Genomic DNA, 12,780 nt, shown 5'->3' with positions numbered 1-12,780 from the left:
ATGACCTATCTAGTCTCGGGTTCTTGGCCACTTTAGCAGTGTTAGGTACACAGGTATGAATTCCATCTCATAGAGTAAGCCTTAAATCCAATAAAAAAGTGGTTGATTTCTGCTATAATGTTTGTGTTGCTATTGTACCAGTATATCTTGCAGCCAGCTGACTGTTATAGGTTGCTGAATTTGTAATATTAATGATTACCTTTCTCCTCCAGTAACATGCAGAATACCTTCCAGTACCATGATCACTAGTCTGTAGGGGGTGAGGCTTCTAGTTGGGCACCACTCTCAATAGGGCCTTACCATCAGCTTGTGGATAGCTTTTGAGATTAGAATCAAGAACTTCCTGTTGGCAATGCTCTGCTCTTCAGGTCTTCTTTTGTTTTCGTGTCAGTGGGTAAAACTGGCCCAAGGCTAGAGGGAGCCTGAGGCAGTTAGAACAGAAGAAGACTGAAGGGAATTGCAGTTGCTGGAGAAAGGGTGTCTCAGGTCTAGCTCTGCATCCATGCTGCCGCCGCCTTCAAAGGGGCAACTGGAGGAATTCCCGAGTTGAAGCCCAGTGGCAGCTCTACTGCAGACAAGCAAGCTAGGGAGGGCTGAAAGAAGAAAAGCTTGGGAACTGGTCAGGATGTTAGGACTTACCATTTCTGAAGCTGGGCACTAGACCCTACTCACCAGCGAGCTGTTATTCTGTTCATTTCCAGGTTCTGAGAGGGTATTTGTTTTCCTGATGGGGCACAAAGTTTGAGGTCAGTGCCCATGCTGGCCAGTAGTTAAACAGTAATACCACACCTGCCTAATTCTTGTCCTTCCTTTCCCAAATCAGGAAAAGGCCGAGTAGGGGAGAAAGGAGTGCTCCCAGCCCAGCCCTCTCCTTTGATCAGAAACATCTCTGCTAGAAGGTTTACCAGTCTGTGACACAAGGCCACTGCTTTCTATAACCCCAGGGCTTCAAATAGTGTGCATTTCATATGCTAGAGTGAAGATGGGATGAAATTGTCCTGTCCATTGTCTCAACAAAAAAGGTTCATCGTCCTCCTGTTAGACCAATGGATTTAATGGAGAAAGCCCTAGTAACCTCAGCATGAGGGTGAGCTAGAAATCTTAAAGATATATGAGAATTGAATGGTATTGTAAAATAAAATAAAAGGGAAAAAAAGATATATGCTTATATTTAGTGGTCACATTATGGATGTCAGATATCAACCTTCCCCAGGGCTAGAACAGCTGCTTAGAGTGCATGTCTTACAGAGGTGATCAATTACTAACATTTTAAAAGTTCAGTACCCATGGGGCTGTGGCAGAGTGAAGAGCAGCCTCTAAGACAGATATAGAATCACTTAGTCTCTAGAAGGGTGTGTGCAGAGGTGTGTGTGGTGTGTGTGTATGTGTGTTTAGGTGGTGCGAGGTGAGTGGGGGGGTGAATATGGTGTGGGGGGTGTTGTGTGAGAGTCTGTGGTGTGGTATTTTGTATGGTGTGGGGGGTGTTGTGTGAGAGTCTGTGGTGTGGTATTTTGTATGGTGTGTATGTGGGGGGGTGTTTTACGGGTGTGGGGGTGGGTGTGTCCAGTAATCTCATTTCTTAACTATAAACAGAATCTATCAACACTGTCACTTGACATTTAAGAGCCCGTTAATTGTTCTGTACTGTCTTTGCCATGCTCAGCATTCCTTCGCTCGATATATTTCTTCTTATTTAGGAAAGCTTCATAAACTTCAGGAAGCTCTCAGGAATTTACAAGCCAGCACTTCAGGGAAGCTCTAGACATAAGTTATCATGTTACTTTAATATCATGCCATAGCTTTGCTGTACCTACAGTCAGACACAATGCATAGCTTTCCATTACTCCACACTGCTCCTACCATGGCCATGGCAAGCTTTACTTGGCATCTGAACCTTATATTCTATTTTGGGTTTTGGTTTTGTAGTATTTATTTTTGTTTTTGATAGTTTGGGAGTGGTCAGTTTTCACATGGTGAAGTTATTTGTTTGTATAATAAAAAGGGAAAATTCTAGCTTTTTAATGGATTTTACCCAAAATATTTTTGATGGTATTTGATCAATTATAGTGTTTGGGAGCTTGAGACCATGAGTACAATGTCAAAGTAATCTCTGCCTCTTCTCATGGATGTGCACAGACAATTCTGTGGACCAGAGTTTATGTCACATACAAAATGAATTCAGAGCCTTAAAAGCCCTAAAGTGCTTTGGAATATTATAATAATGTTACTTAAAGTTGCTTTCATCTAGCCTACCGCATGGAACGGTATGATGGCAGTGATGTTGCCTTGCTAGAAAACAACACGAATAACATTAACATTTGAGAGGAAATGCAGTGTTTTACATCCACTCTCCAGCAGATCAAGTTTGTGAACAGCTATTCAGGGGTTATTAGAATTTTAAATCTCCATGATTGTATTCTCATCCTTACAGGTCAGTTCCCTTGAATAACATTCACTTGTTTATACTCAAAGGATGCTGTTTTAATTTCTTAGGGTACAGATTCAAAAGAAACTTTAGCCTTAAAAGTCACATGCCTGGATCACATGTCTGACCTTCACTTGGGCTTGATAGTACAGGAAAAGACATATTCATAATAGACACTACTTGGGCAGGTGGTGACTCCTACCCTTTAAAGTGAGTTAGCGATGTCTCAGTGCTGTGGTGGGCTCCAAGCCCATAGATCCCTTCTGCAGGAACAAGGCTTCTCTGCCAAAGAAATAAAGCTGTACAGATGACTGGGAAGTGAACTCTGATATAGATGGGATTGTTTCTGGCTGTAATTATTAAGATCTAAATATGTGTCACATATTTACCATTATGTGACACAGTTTACACAAAAGACTAAGGCAGAGATATTTGAAGAGATTGGCTCTTGCTATGAGCTAGAGGCAGGACAAAGTACAGCAGCTGAGAGTTCAGAGCTAAAAGAAGACTTGACTAGTGTGGCCAAATTATTGTTGATGATCTCCAAGAAACTGTGAAAAGCTTAAGTAAACAAAAACTCCCACTTTGGCTGGTCAATATTTTCCTAGGGAATCTATTTGTCAATATTTTATTTAATATTCATATATGCATATAGTTTTCTTGATCAAATGTATCCTCCAACTCTTCCCTTATCCTCACCATCACTTTCCCTCCCAACTTCATGTGCACTCCTCTTTCTAAGTTTTTTAATACTCTCAGCCCACTTACTACTGCCTGATGTGCTAGGTGTAGACCCATCTGCAGGAGGGTTAGTAGCTGCTCAGAGCCCACATACCCAAAGACAACTGGCTTCCCTCCCCCAACACCCATCAGATGCCAACAGCTCTTCAGCTAGAGGTGGAACTTCATGAGCACCTCCCCCATCCAGTCTAGAACTTTGGCTGACTTGAGCCTGGACAAGTTTTGTGCATACAGTCCTAGCCAGTGTGAGCAGCTGTGCTGCTATGTACAGCAAACATTGTTCCACTGCAGACATCTACTCTCTCTGACTCGTACAATCCTTCCATGACTTCTTCCTCAGTGATCCTCAAACCTTTGTAGGAAACGATGAGATATAGATGTCCCATTTAGGCACTGCTTGGGCAGTTGTTGACTCCCTGTTTCTAGAGTTAGTGGTGTCTCAGCAGATCCTGTGGCAGGCCCCAAGTCCAGGAATCCTGGTTCCAGAAGACCCAAGTGCTCTGGCAGAGGGAAGGATTTTCAGACAGAGAAGCAATACTGAGCACTCCACAGACTATGCATGTTGACCAGTTGTGGGTCTTTGTATTAATTGCCATCTACTGCAAAAGGAAGCTTCTATGATGAGGGTTGAGCAGGGAATCAGTCTTTGGGAATAAAGATAAAAACTTAGAGACATATATTACTATGATGATTTAGCAGAATAATAGTCGTAAGGTCTCTCTTCTTAAACCTATGACTTGTCCAGTCAAAGATTTTTTTTTTTGCTCAGTTAACAGTATTAGGAATGAGGTCCATCTTGTGGCATGGGCTTTAAGTCCAAGCAGAAAGTAGTTGGTTACCCCCTTAATATTCCTACCACTATTACACTGTTCCATATATCTTGCCGGACCAATCATTATTATAGCATATAAGGTTCACTGGGTGAGACCATTGATGACTTTTCTCATTTCATAGCATGCATAGAACCTTCAACTTGAACTCTAGCCAGTAGGTATGAAACTCCCAGGTCATTATCAGCTTGATTTTTTTCCCTGTCCTATAACTCAGATATTCAGTGTCTTCAGCAGTAGGGTCTTATCATCAAGTAACTAAGAGCAATAACAATAGCTTATAATGTTTGGGAACATGTATGAGACTCTATTCACCAACAAATCAAAAAGAGATAAACAATTCCTTGCACTGGGCTTTTTATTTTATAGCCTATATTGTCTGAAGGAAGCATTGACCCCTTGTTATAGTCTTATCTCCATTTAAACTTTGTGGTGTGTGTGTGTGTGTGTGTGTGTGTGTGTGTGTGTGTGTGTGTGTGTGTGTAAACGTCTATATTGGTAGGTTTCCATATGCTGTTTTCAAAGGACTTTACTGTTATCCTTCCCCTGCTCGCTTCTCTACCCTCACCTTTTACCCTGGCCCTTCCTGTTCTATCATTCGTCTTCCCACCTTCGTATCACTCCCATTCTATCCCCTTTCTTTTAAATCCCCTTATGGCCTCTTGGTAGTTTCCTAACTTGTATGGGCTATCCAGTTTAAGCATACATACCTAAAGATTCAAAGCTAACACCTGCATTTGAGCAGGAATGTGGCATTTGCCTTTCCGGATCTGGGTTTCCTCACTCAGTGATTATTTCCGACTTTGTTCATTTACCTGTTAATTTCATAATCTATCTATCCGTTGATAGACATCAGGTTGATTCTGTTTCCTGAATTTTGCAAATACAGCAGCAATGGATATGGATGCACAAGTATCTCTGTAGTAAGATCTGAAGTCCTTTGGAAAGTTAGAGAAAGTAGCTATACCGGTATCCTAAAAAGCCCTGCTAGGGCCTCTCATTGCTCGTAAGTTACATGTGAACTAAAGAGGCGGCATACAGCCCACCACCACCTCCCTCTATCTCATCCCCCAGATGTTAAGCTTTAGTCCAAGTGTCACAGCCTCTAGAATAACCCAAGTGATCCCTCCTGGTAGACATGTTAGTCTGTAATATTTATTCTGAGACTTTCAGGAGGGCTCTAGAACAGACAGAATACTTTGTCAATAGAGTTTGAGAATTAGGATACGATTTAGTCCAGTCATTTGAAGAATGATTCAAGAATGGGGAAAATTTAGCCTGAGAAAGGAAAGACTTCATTGAAGCCAAAAGAGGTATCTTCCGTCCTTAGTTCTGACATGTCTGATAATGACTACAGAGCTAAGTAGATTGGTGCCAGTGAAATTCTGGAAGTTAATGAAGACAGATCCAGGGGTTTTGTCAGCTCAGGTATTTCGGATGTGGAATCAGCTGGCTCAGAGATGCTGATACTGCCTTCACAAGCATTGCTGTGAGTGTACAGCCAGAAGCTGGACAGCAACTTGAAAATGTACAGGAAATACAATGACAGGCCACATGTTCAGGCCACACAAGTCTAAAGCTGCTTCTATTTCAGTAACTTGATTGAGGCAAGTGACTGTTTAAGGAAGAACACCATAGGACCGGTGAGCTGCCTCTGTAGGTAGAAGTACTTACTATGCAGGCCTGAAAACCTCAGCTTGATCCCCAAAACCCCTGATGAAAGAAGAGAAGAACTCTCCAGAGTTTGCCTCTGGCCACCACACACTATGACACACAGGCACATGCATCCATACTCACACACAGCATACATACACAACAATAAGAAGTAAAATAAATTTTAAAGTAAAACCAGAGTCTGATGTATCTTAGACTTCTAATGCTGCCAAAGTAGTAAAAACACCAAGATAAATAAATAATATACATTATGGGGAACCTGTAGGTATCTAATGAATGATTGCTTTTTCTCTCTCCTTTTTGTCCAGTGTTGTCTCCTGCTCAAGAGAGCCATGGGAACATGGACCTTCCGCCAGTATCTGAACAGATCATGCAGACACTGAGTGAACTTGCAAAGTCCTTCCAGGATATGGCTGACCGCTGCCTGCTCGTCTTGCATCTGGAAGTGAGGTACGACCCAATTAAGCACAGGACATTGCAGTGTCAGGACCCCCTGTGACGTAAGTCAGGTGCTGTCATGGAGTTTCACCATAATTTTCAGTTTTTACTATTTTGCTGTCCATTTCTTTGGTGAGCATGATGTTTATCAGGATTCAGTGTTCTTAAAAAGATGTGAGCATATGCTGGACTGTGAGTGTGGTGACTCAAGGGTGGTAGGGCCTATGATGTAACATGGATTTGCATGTGCACACCAACCATGTAGATGATCTGAGGGTCAGCTAGCTGGTTATTTTTGCAAAGCTTCAGTTCCCACTTAAAATGAAAATAGCAGATTCTACCTTAGATGTTGTGAAGGAAATCTTGAATAATTTGTACCACGTCTGTCACATAGTCAAATTGTGTGGACTTTATCATCATTAATATTTTTGCAAGTCAAAAAGGAAGTTATATTCAAGAGCCACAAAGCTTCCCTTCAACAAAATTATAAACCTAATTGAAGAGATTAAGGAAAAGAATGATCCAAGAGACGGGTGTCAAGGATGCCTGTTCCTTCCCCTGCAGCAAGAAGACACTGGCCATGCAGATGCTTTTAATACAGTTAGAAATGAGAAGAGGCAGAACATCTTCAGTTATCCCCTCGTTGTTGAACAGTTTAACAGGTGTCTTCTTCGTACTAGGCAGTGCTCTAAACATATAGCAATGAGCAAAATGTTCCAGGTCCAATTGTGAAAGAGAGTTATAATGGAGGCCCTGTCCAGGAGCTGGCATGATGAAAAGTGATGCTCTCTCTTGCACTTATAGCCATGAAAATACTGCACTAGGAACCAAAGAAAAATGAAAGCCATGTGAAATATATTAATGGGTTGTGCCAGCAAAAGTCCAGAACAACTTCAAATGCCAAACTCTGTCTTACTCCCAAAATATCTTTATATCCAAAGCCTATATTTTTCTTCAACACTGTTAAAGTTCAAAGCAAAAAAAAAAAGTTCTCCAATCCATCAGGTTCTGTGTTGAAGAACCCATCCAACGAGCATTTGACATTTTACCCATGTCATTGTAGGCCACATTTAACCACCATGTACTATCTTTCCACAGTTTGAGGCAGAAGGCAGATGACACCCCCACCCCCAAGAAATGAAGGACATGGTGAGACCATTGAAAGTTGTTGAGGGTTTTTTCATATTTGAACTTTAGAAAAAGAAAATGAAGTTGCCATTTGAGTCCACAACACCAAGAATGTCACCTCTATCAGCTGATTTCCCTTACCATCAGGAGGGCTCTAAGTGGGTTCAACAGCAACTGCCTGTCACTGTTGGGATCCTAAGTGTGCGCTTTCTGAAAATCAACCATCCTGCTGTGCAATCAGCAGTGTTTGCAGAAAACCTTAATGCCAAAGTCAGGCGAAGGTCAGCCACAGCACACCAGAACCCAGAGAAAAATAAAACTTTATTGAATTTGATATTCAGCAGTGACATTTTTTTCTGATCATTTGGGAAAAATAAAATAATACCTTTAACAGTGATTGTCTCCCCTCTGCCTCCAGCTGTAGAGTCTCATGAACTTTACCTCCAGTGTACCAGAATCTTCAGTAGGCTAGCTTAAAGTTCTCTTGGGGCTAGAGAAATTACTTGTTGATTAATAGTGGGTACAAAGGACCCAGGTTCAATTCCCAGCATGCGTATCAGGTGAGTCATCTGGCTTCTTTGGGCACCTGCATTCATGTGTATAAATCCACACATGGGGACACACACATACTTAGTTTTTTAATTTTCAGTTAATCTGTGAAGTTCTCTTAAGGTTCCCTAAACCTTCTGGCATAAAGTCCACATTCTTTAGATGGCCTCTAAAGCCTAGTATGACATTTTACTGCTCATGTCCCTAAGTTCATGTCATGTCTCTCTCCTGTGATCTGTATGGAACAAAAAGGAGCCTCTCACTATTGGTCAGAGACATTGCCCATATACAACTTCATGCCTTTCAGCTTGGTCTTCCTATTGTCTGTGACTATCCTACCATAGCTTTACACCTAGTTTAAAGATACTTTAGTATTCAACTAATGCTACTTCATTTTAATTTCTGCAAGATAGTGATTAATTGCCCTAGTCAAGATTCCCACTCCTGAGTGGGTAATCTTTCATTACACTGGGAAGATCACATTGGAGAGGGCCTGTGATCAGAGCCTTTAGTTCAATCTTGATCAAAACTGTTCTCTTTGCCAATTAACTCAGGAATGTCAAATTGGGCTTTTTATTGGTGACATTTCTTAGTAATTAGCAGCTGTGAGGATAAGCACATATCAGTAAAAATGAACTATAGTCATTTTGTATTTATATTTTCTTATATGAAAGATTCTAAGGATATTGCTTGAGACTAGGCAGATGGCTCACTGATCTGAGCACCTGTTATATAAACATGAGAATTTGAGTTTGAATCCTCAGAACCCATGTAATATAAAAAGTCAGATGTGGCTGTGAGTACCTGTAACCCCAGCATTGGTGACAGAGGGTAAAGATAGGTTGATCTTTGGATCTTGCTGGCTGGTCACTGGAGCAGAAACAGCTTCCAGTTCACTGGGAGAACCTGTCTCTAGATAATAAATGGAGAGTGATGAAGGAAGACTCGCAGTGTCTTTTGCTTGGTTGTTTTCTGTTGTCAGCTTGGCATAACCTAGTGTCACTGCATTGTCTTGATAGCTGGTTGATGTAGAAGGACTCATCCCATTGTGGCAGTATTATGTCACCATAGATGGGTGGAAACAACTACATGAAGTCCAACACTGTTACTCTTTAGAAAAATGGAAATTAAAACCACTGTGAGATACTATAATACATCTACATGGAAAAAAAATTTTAACTGGCACATGGAGTGCTGGTGAGGATACAGATGACTGGATTTATGTTGCTAGTAGGAGAGCAAAATAGCTCAGCTCAGTAACGCAGTGCCTTGTTTCCTCCAAAGCTGGAGGTACCCTTAGCCTCCGACTCAGCAAAGCCTACTTCTAAGTAATTACTCAAGGGAAATGAAAATTTATCTTTACATAAAACTGGAAACAACTTAAGGAGAAAAATGGGTTATTTCAGCTTACAGTTTGAAGGGATATAGTCAGTCAGGAACAGGAAGGCATGACAGCAAGAGCATGAGGTGTCGGGTCACACTGCCTCTACCACCAGGAAGCATGGTGAGGGATGAATAGTGTACCCAATGACTTCCTTCTTTTCCCCTTTATATTCAGCCTGGAATGCCAGTACATGGAATGGTCCTGCCTGTATTCTTACCTTCTCAGTTAAACTTCTCTGGAAATACACTCAAAGTTCTACCCAAAGGTGTATCTCCTAGTCAAGTTGAGAATGAAGAACTGTAGTTGTGGATGGTTGTGAGCCAACATGTTGGTGCTGGGAACTGAGCCCAGGTCCTCTGTAGGAGCCACAAGTGTTCTTAACCACCGAGCCATCTTTTTAGCCCATTCTTTTAGATATTATTATTATTATTATTATTATTATTATTATTATTATTATTATTATTATTATTATTACTCTGCCCAGTAAGCTGTGGAGTCTTCAATGCTGCTAACTGTCTTACAGTTCCTGGTTCTAGCATAATTTCCAGCAGTTTTAAACATGTTCAATAAGTGACTTAGTCACATAAAAAATTAGCAGTGATTAATACTAGTGACAGTGTCCATTCTTACTGTGTGCTTCCTTTACATCGAGCTCTGTGTTATATGCTTTGTATGGCCCTTTGATGCAGAAATTATTATTGTGCCTATTTCAAGGGAAACTGAGGCATAGAAAGATTCCAGTATCTTCCCTAAAGCTAATAAGTGTCAAAACTGGGAGACAGAAATCAGAGGTCTCCCACAATAGCATCGCATTGAGGATGGAAATTCAGCTCCCATTGTCATCATAACAACATCTTTTGAAAGACACCCCGGATCCTATACTGTGCATACAGTCTTGGCATTGAAAGAATTTCAGAAGTCATCTATTTCTTATCAAGAGTATATGTATTAAATGAGCAAATTTCATAGATGCCTGCTTGCTTCCAATCACTCAGCTGTATAACTTAAGATGGCTTTTTGGTTTTTAAAAAAAGAAGACGACTGCTGGGAGGTCTCGGTGAAATGCACAAGGCCACAGCTGCTTCAGATATTTTGGTGCGCTTTCCCAAGCAGATCCTTGTCTTCATGGGGAAATGTTTATTTTATATTTTAATTTGCTCTCTCCATCCCTCTTTCTTTCAGAGTCCATTGTTTCCATTATCTCATTCCTTTGGCAAAGGAGGGGAACTATGCCATCGTTGCCAATGTGGAAAGTATGGATTATGACCCTCTGGTGGTCAAGCTCAACAAAGACATCAGTGCCATGGAAGAGGCCATGAGCGCCAGCCTTCAGCAGCACAAGTTCCAGTACATCTTTGAAGGTCAGGGCCTACCTCTTGTATCTAGGAGCAGGGGAGGGAAGAAGGTGTTCATGTGTTTCTGTATTAGAGAAGTTCAAAATGTATAAGGAAAAGTTGTTTCCTAGTGTGTTTAGATTAGAACTGCTGCACCTAGCTTCATGTATGAGCAAATAGATCTCAGTCCACCTGCTCCTGCTGATAGGAGATTTTATCTAAGATAATGCAAATGTCTCTCCTCTGCCTGCAATGACATGTATGTCACTGAGATTTGGGCAGATGTGTAAATGGAGCACAAATTAACTTGAGAGGAGCTCATTTAAAGAGAGAAACGTAGGAGAGAAAAAGAAGAAGTTCACAGATATGCAGACAGTGAGGCAGGAACCCTAAAAAATCTTTCTCTGGTCACTTAGTACCTGGATGGGGACGTTTCTCTCGCAGAATGCATTATGCCCTGAAGTGAACAGGCTCCTTGCTCTGCAGTAACTTAGGGCAGCTGCTTCCATCAGTGCCCTCTATCAGCTGCCTCCGTCAGGAGGGCTGTGGGAGGCAGTATTATCTGGAGATGTTTGCCTTCAAACTTAAAAAATATGATGCAAGCCAAATAATTCTTGATGCTGTATTCTACCATAGGACCTTTTCTCTATAATACAGTACCCCAAATACTTAAGCTATAAAAAGAAGAGGCTTATTTTCCTGTTCACGGTCAAGAGACTCCATTGCTTTTAGGTGAGTTGGGGTAGGTAAGGAGGCCAGAAAGCAGGAACTGGAACTGATAGCAGAGCTGCCTATCTTGTGGCCAGGGTAGTGAATAAAGAGACCAAGATCTCATGGTATGGACACCCCCCCCCCAACTAGGCCTCATTCCCAAAGGTCCCACCTCCTCCCAAGAATGCCCATGAGAACCAGGCCCTTACCACAGAGCCTCTGGTACATAGTCCTCCAACATGTCACTGCATGGTCTGTACTTGTTTTGTCTTTCAAAGCATGGGCCTGGATATTAGAAGTTGTCAGTGTCTTGACACAGAATAGGACAGTTAAGGTCCATTGTTGGAGCTGAAGGGATGGCTCAGCATTTAAGAACACTGGATGCTCTTCCAAAGGTTCTAAGTTCAATTTCCAGCACTCACATGTTGGCTCACAACCATTTGTAACTGTAGTCCCATGGGATCTGATGCCCTCTTCTGGTGTGCAAATGTACATGCAGACAAAACACCCATTTACATAAAGTACATAAATAGATAAATCATTTGAAAAAAAGAAAAAGGTACATTATCTAAAGACTGTGACAAGCTGCAGACTACATGATGTCAGTGCATGGCCATTGCTGGCTTTATGAGAACATTGTACCATAGCAGCTTTGCAACCCTAGCCCCAGATAGGTGAATCCTGTTATACCATGAAATGTTCAAAGTCAAGCCATGGAGACAGAAATGTTTTCTGAAGGAGATTGTACTCAAAAATGGGAGTAGTTATGACACGAGCCATTGGCTAGCCTTGTGACGCTGGACTAGAGAGTACCTGTAGCATCATATGCAGCTTCAAGGCTCTGGGTCTGTCAACGCCTGTCACTGTTCTCTGACCACACTGTGTCCATCGGGGTCTGTCATTGTTCTCTGACCACACTGTGTCCATCGGGGTCTGTCACTGTTCTCTGACCACACTGTGTCCATCAGAACCTGTCACTGTTCTCTGACAACACAGAGCTTTCTCTTTCCTCCTAGTGTGATTCTTCCACGCCCTGGACCTCCATAGGTCTTATTCATGTGCTTGCATTTATTTAATGATATTTTAAGTTATTAATATTTTTATTCCTTAATAATCAGATATATGCCATCATCATCTATACTTTACACTTTCATCACAACATATTGTACCATGGCAGACCAGACCTTAACTTGAAAAGATTTTTTCTAGCTTAAATGACAATTCTATGTTGTGTTTCTTTTCCTTTGAGCCCAAATCTTTCTTCACTGTAAATAGCTCAAACAAGTCTGTGGTCTTGAAGAATTACTGGTTGAGAATAGCTAAAGCAAGAGAGATTGTCTTGGCCTTCACCTCTTCTGCTTTGATCTCAATCAAGGAGCAACCCATTGTGAAGCTAGAGGTAGCCATTGAACCTTAGATGTGCACTGGTCACTGATCGGAGTCTAGTTACCATGAAGGGATCCGGCTCCAGGAGAGTAAGATGACAATAACAGTGAACTACCTGGGGTGGTTCTTGAGTTCTGAGGACAATACCCTGCTAGAGGCCAACTCTGCAAAATTGGGACA

At 41.6% G+C, this 12,780-nt stretch overlaps 1 protein-coding gene across 2 annotated transcripts in view; it reads left to right on the top strand.

Annotated features, from left to right (window-relative positions):
- The window catches only part of Exoc4 (exocyst complex component 4), an 810,377-nt gene that overhangs the window by 742,344 nt on the left and 55,253 nt on the right, over window positions 1-12,780 (top strand). For both annotated transcript variants that reach the window (XM_076566558.1, XM_006990369.4), the window contains exons 15-16: window positions 5,979-6,120; window positions 10,352-10,530. In XM_076566558.1, the coding sequence (XP_076422673.1) occupies window positions 5,979-6,120; window positions 10,352-10,530 (321 nt within the window). The remainder of the gene's footprint in view (window positions 1-5,978; window positions 6,121-10,351; window positions 10,531-12,780) is intronic.

Source organism: Peromyscus maniculatus, chromosome 3 (assembly GCF_049852395.1).
Source record: "Peromyscus maniculatus bairdii isolate BWxNUB_F1_BW_parent chromosome 3, HU_Pman_BW_mat_3.1, whole genome shotgun sequence".
In the NCBI taxonomy this organism is placed as follows: Eukaryota; Metazoa; Chordata; class Mammalia; order Rodentia; family Cricetidae; genus Peromyscus; species Peromyscus maniculatus.
This window is presented reverse-complemented; position numbering and strand designations above follow the sequence as displayed.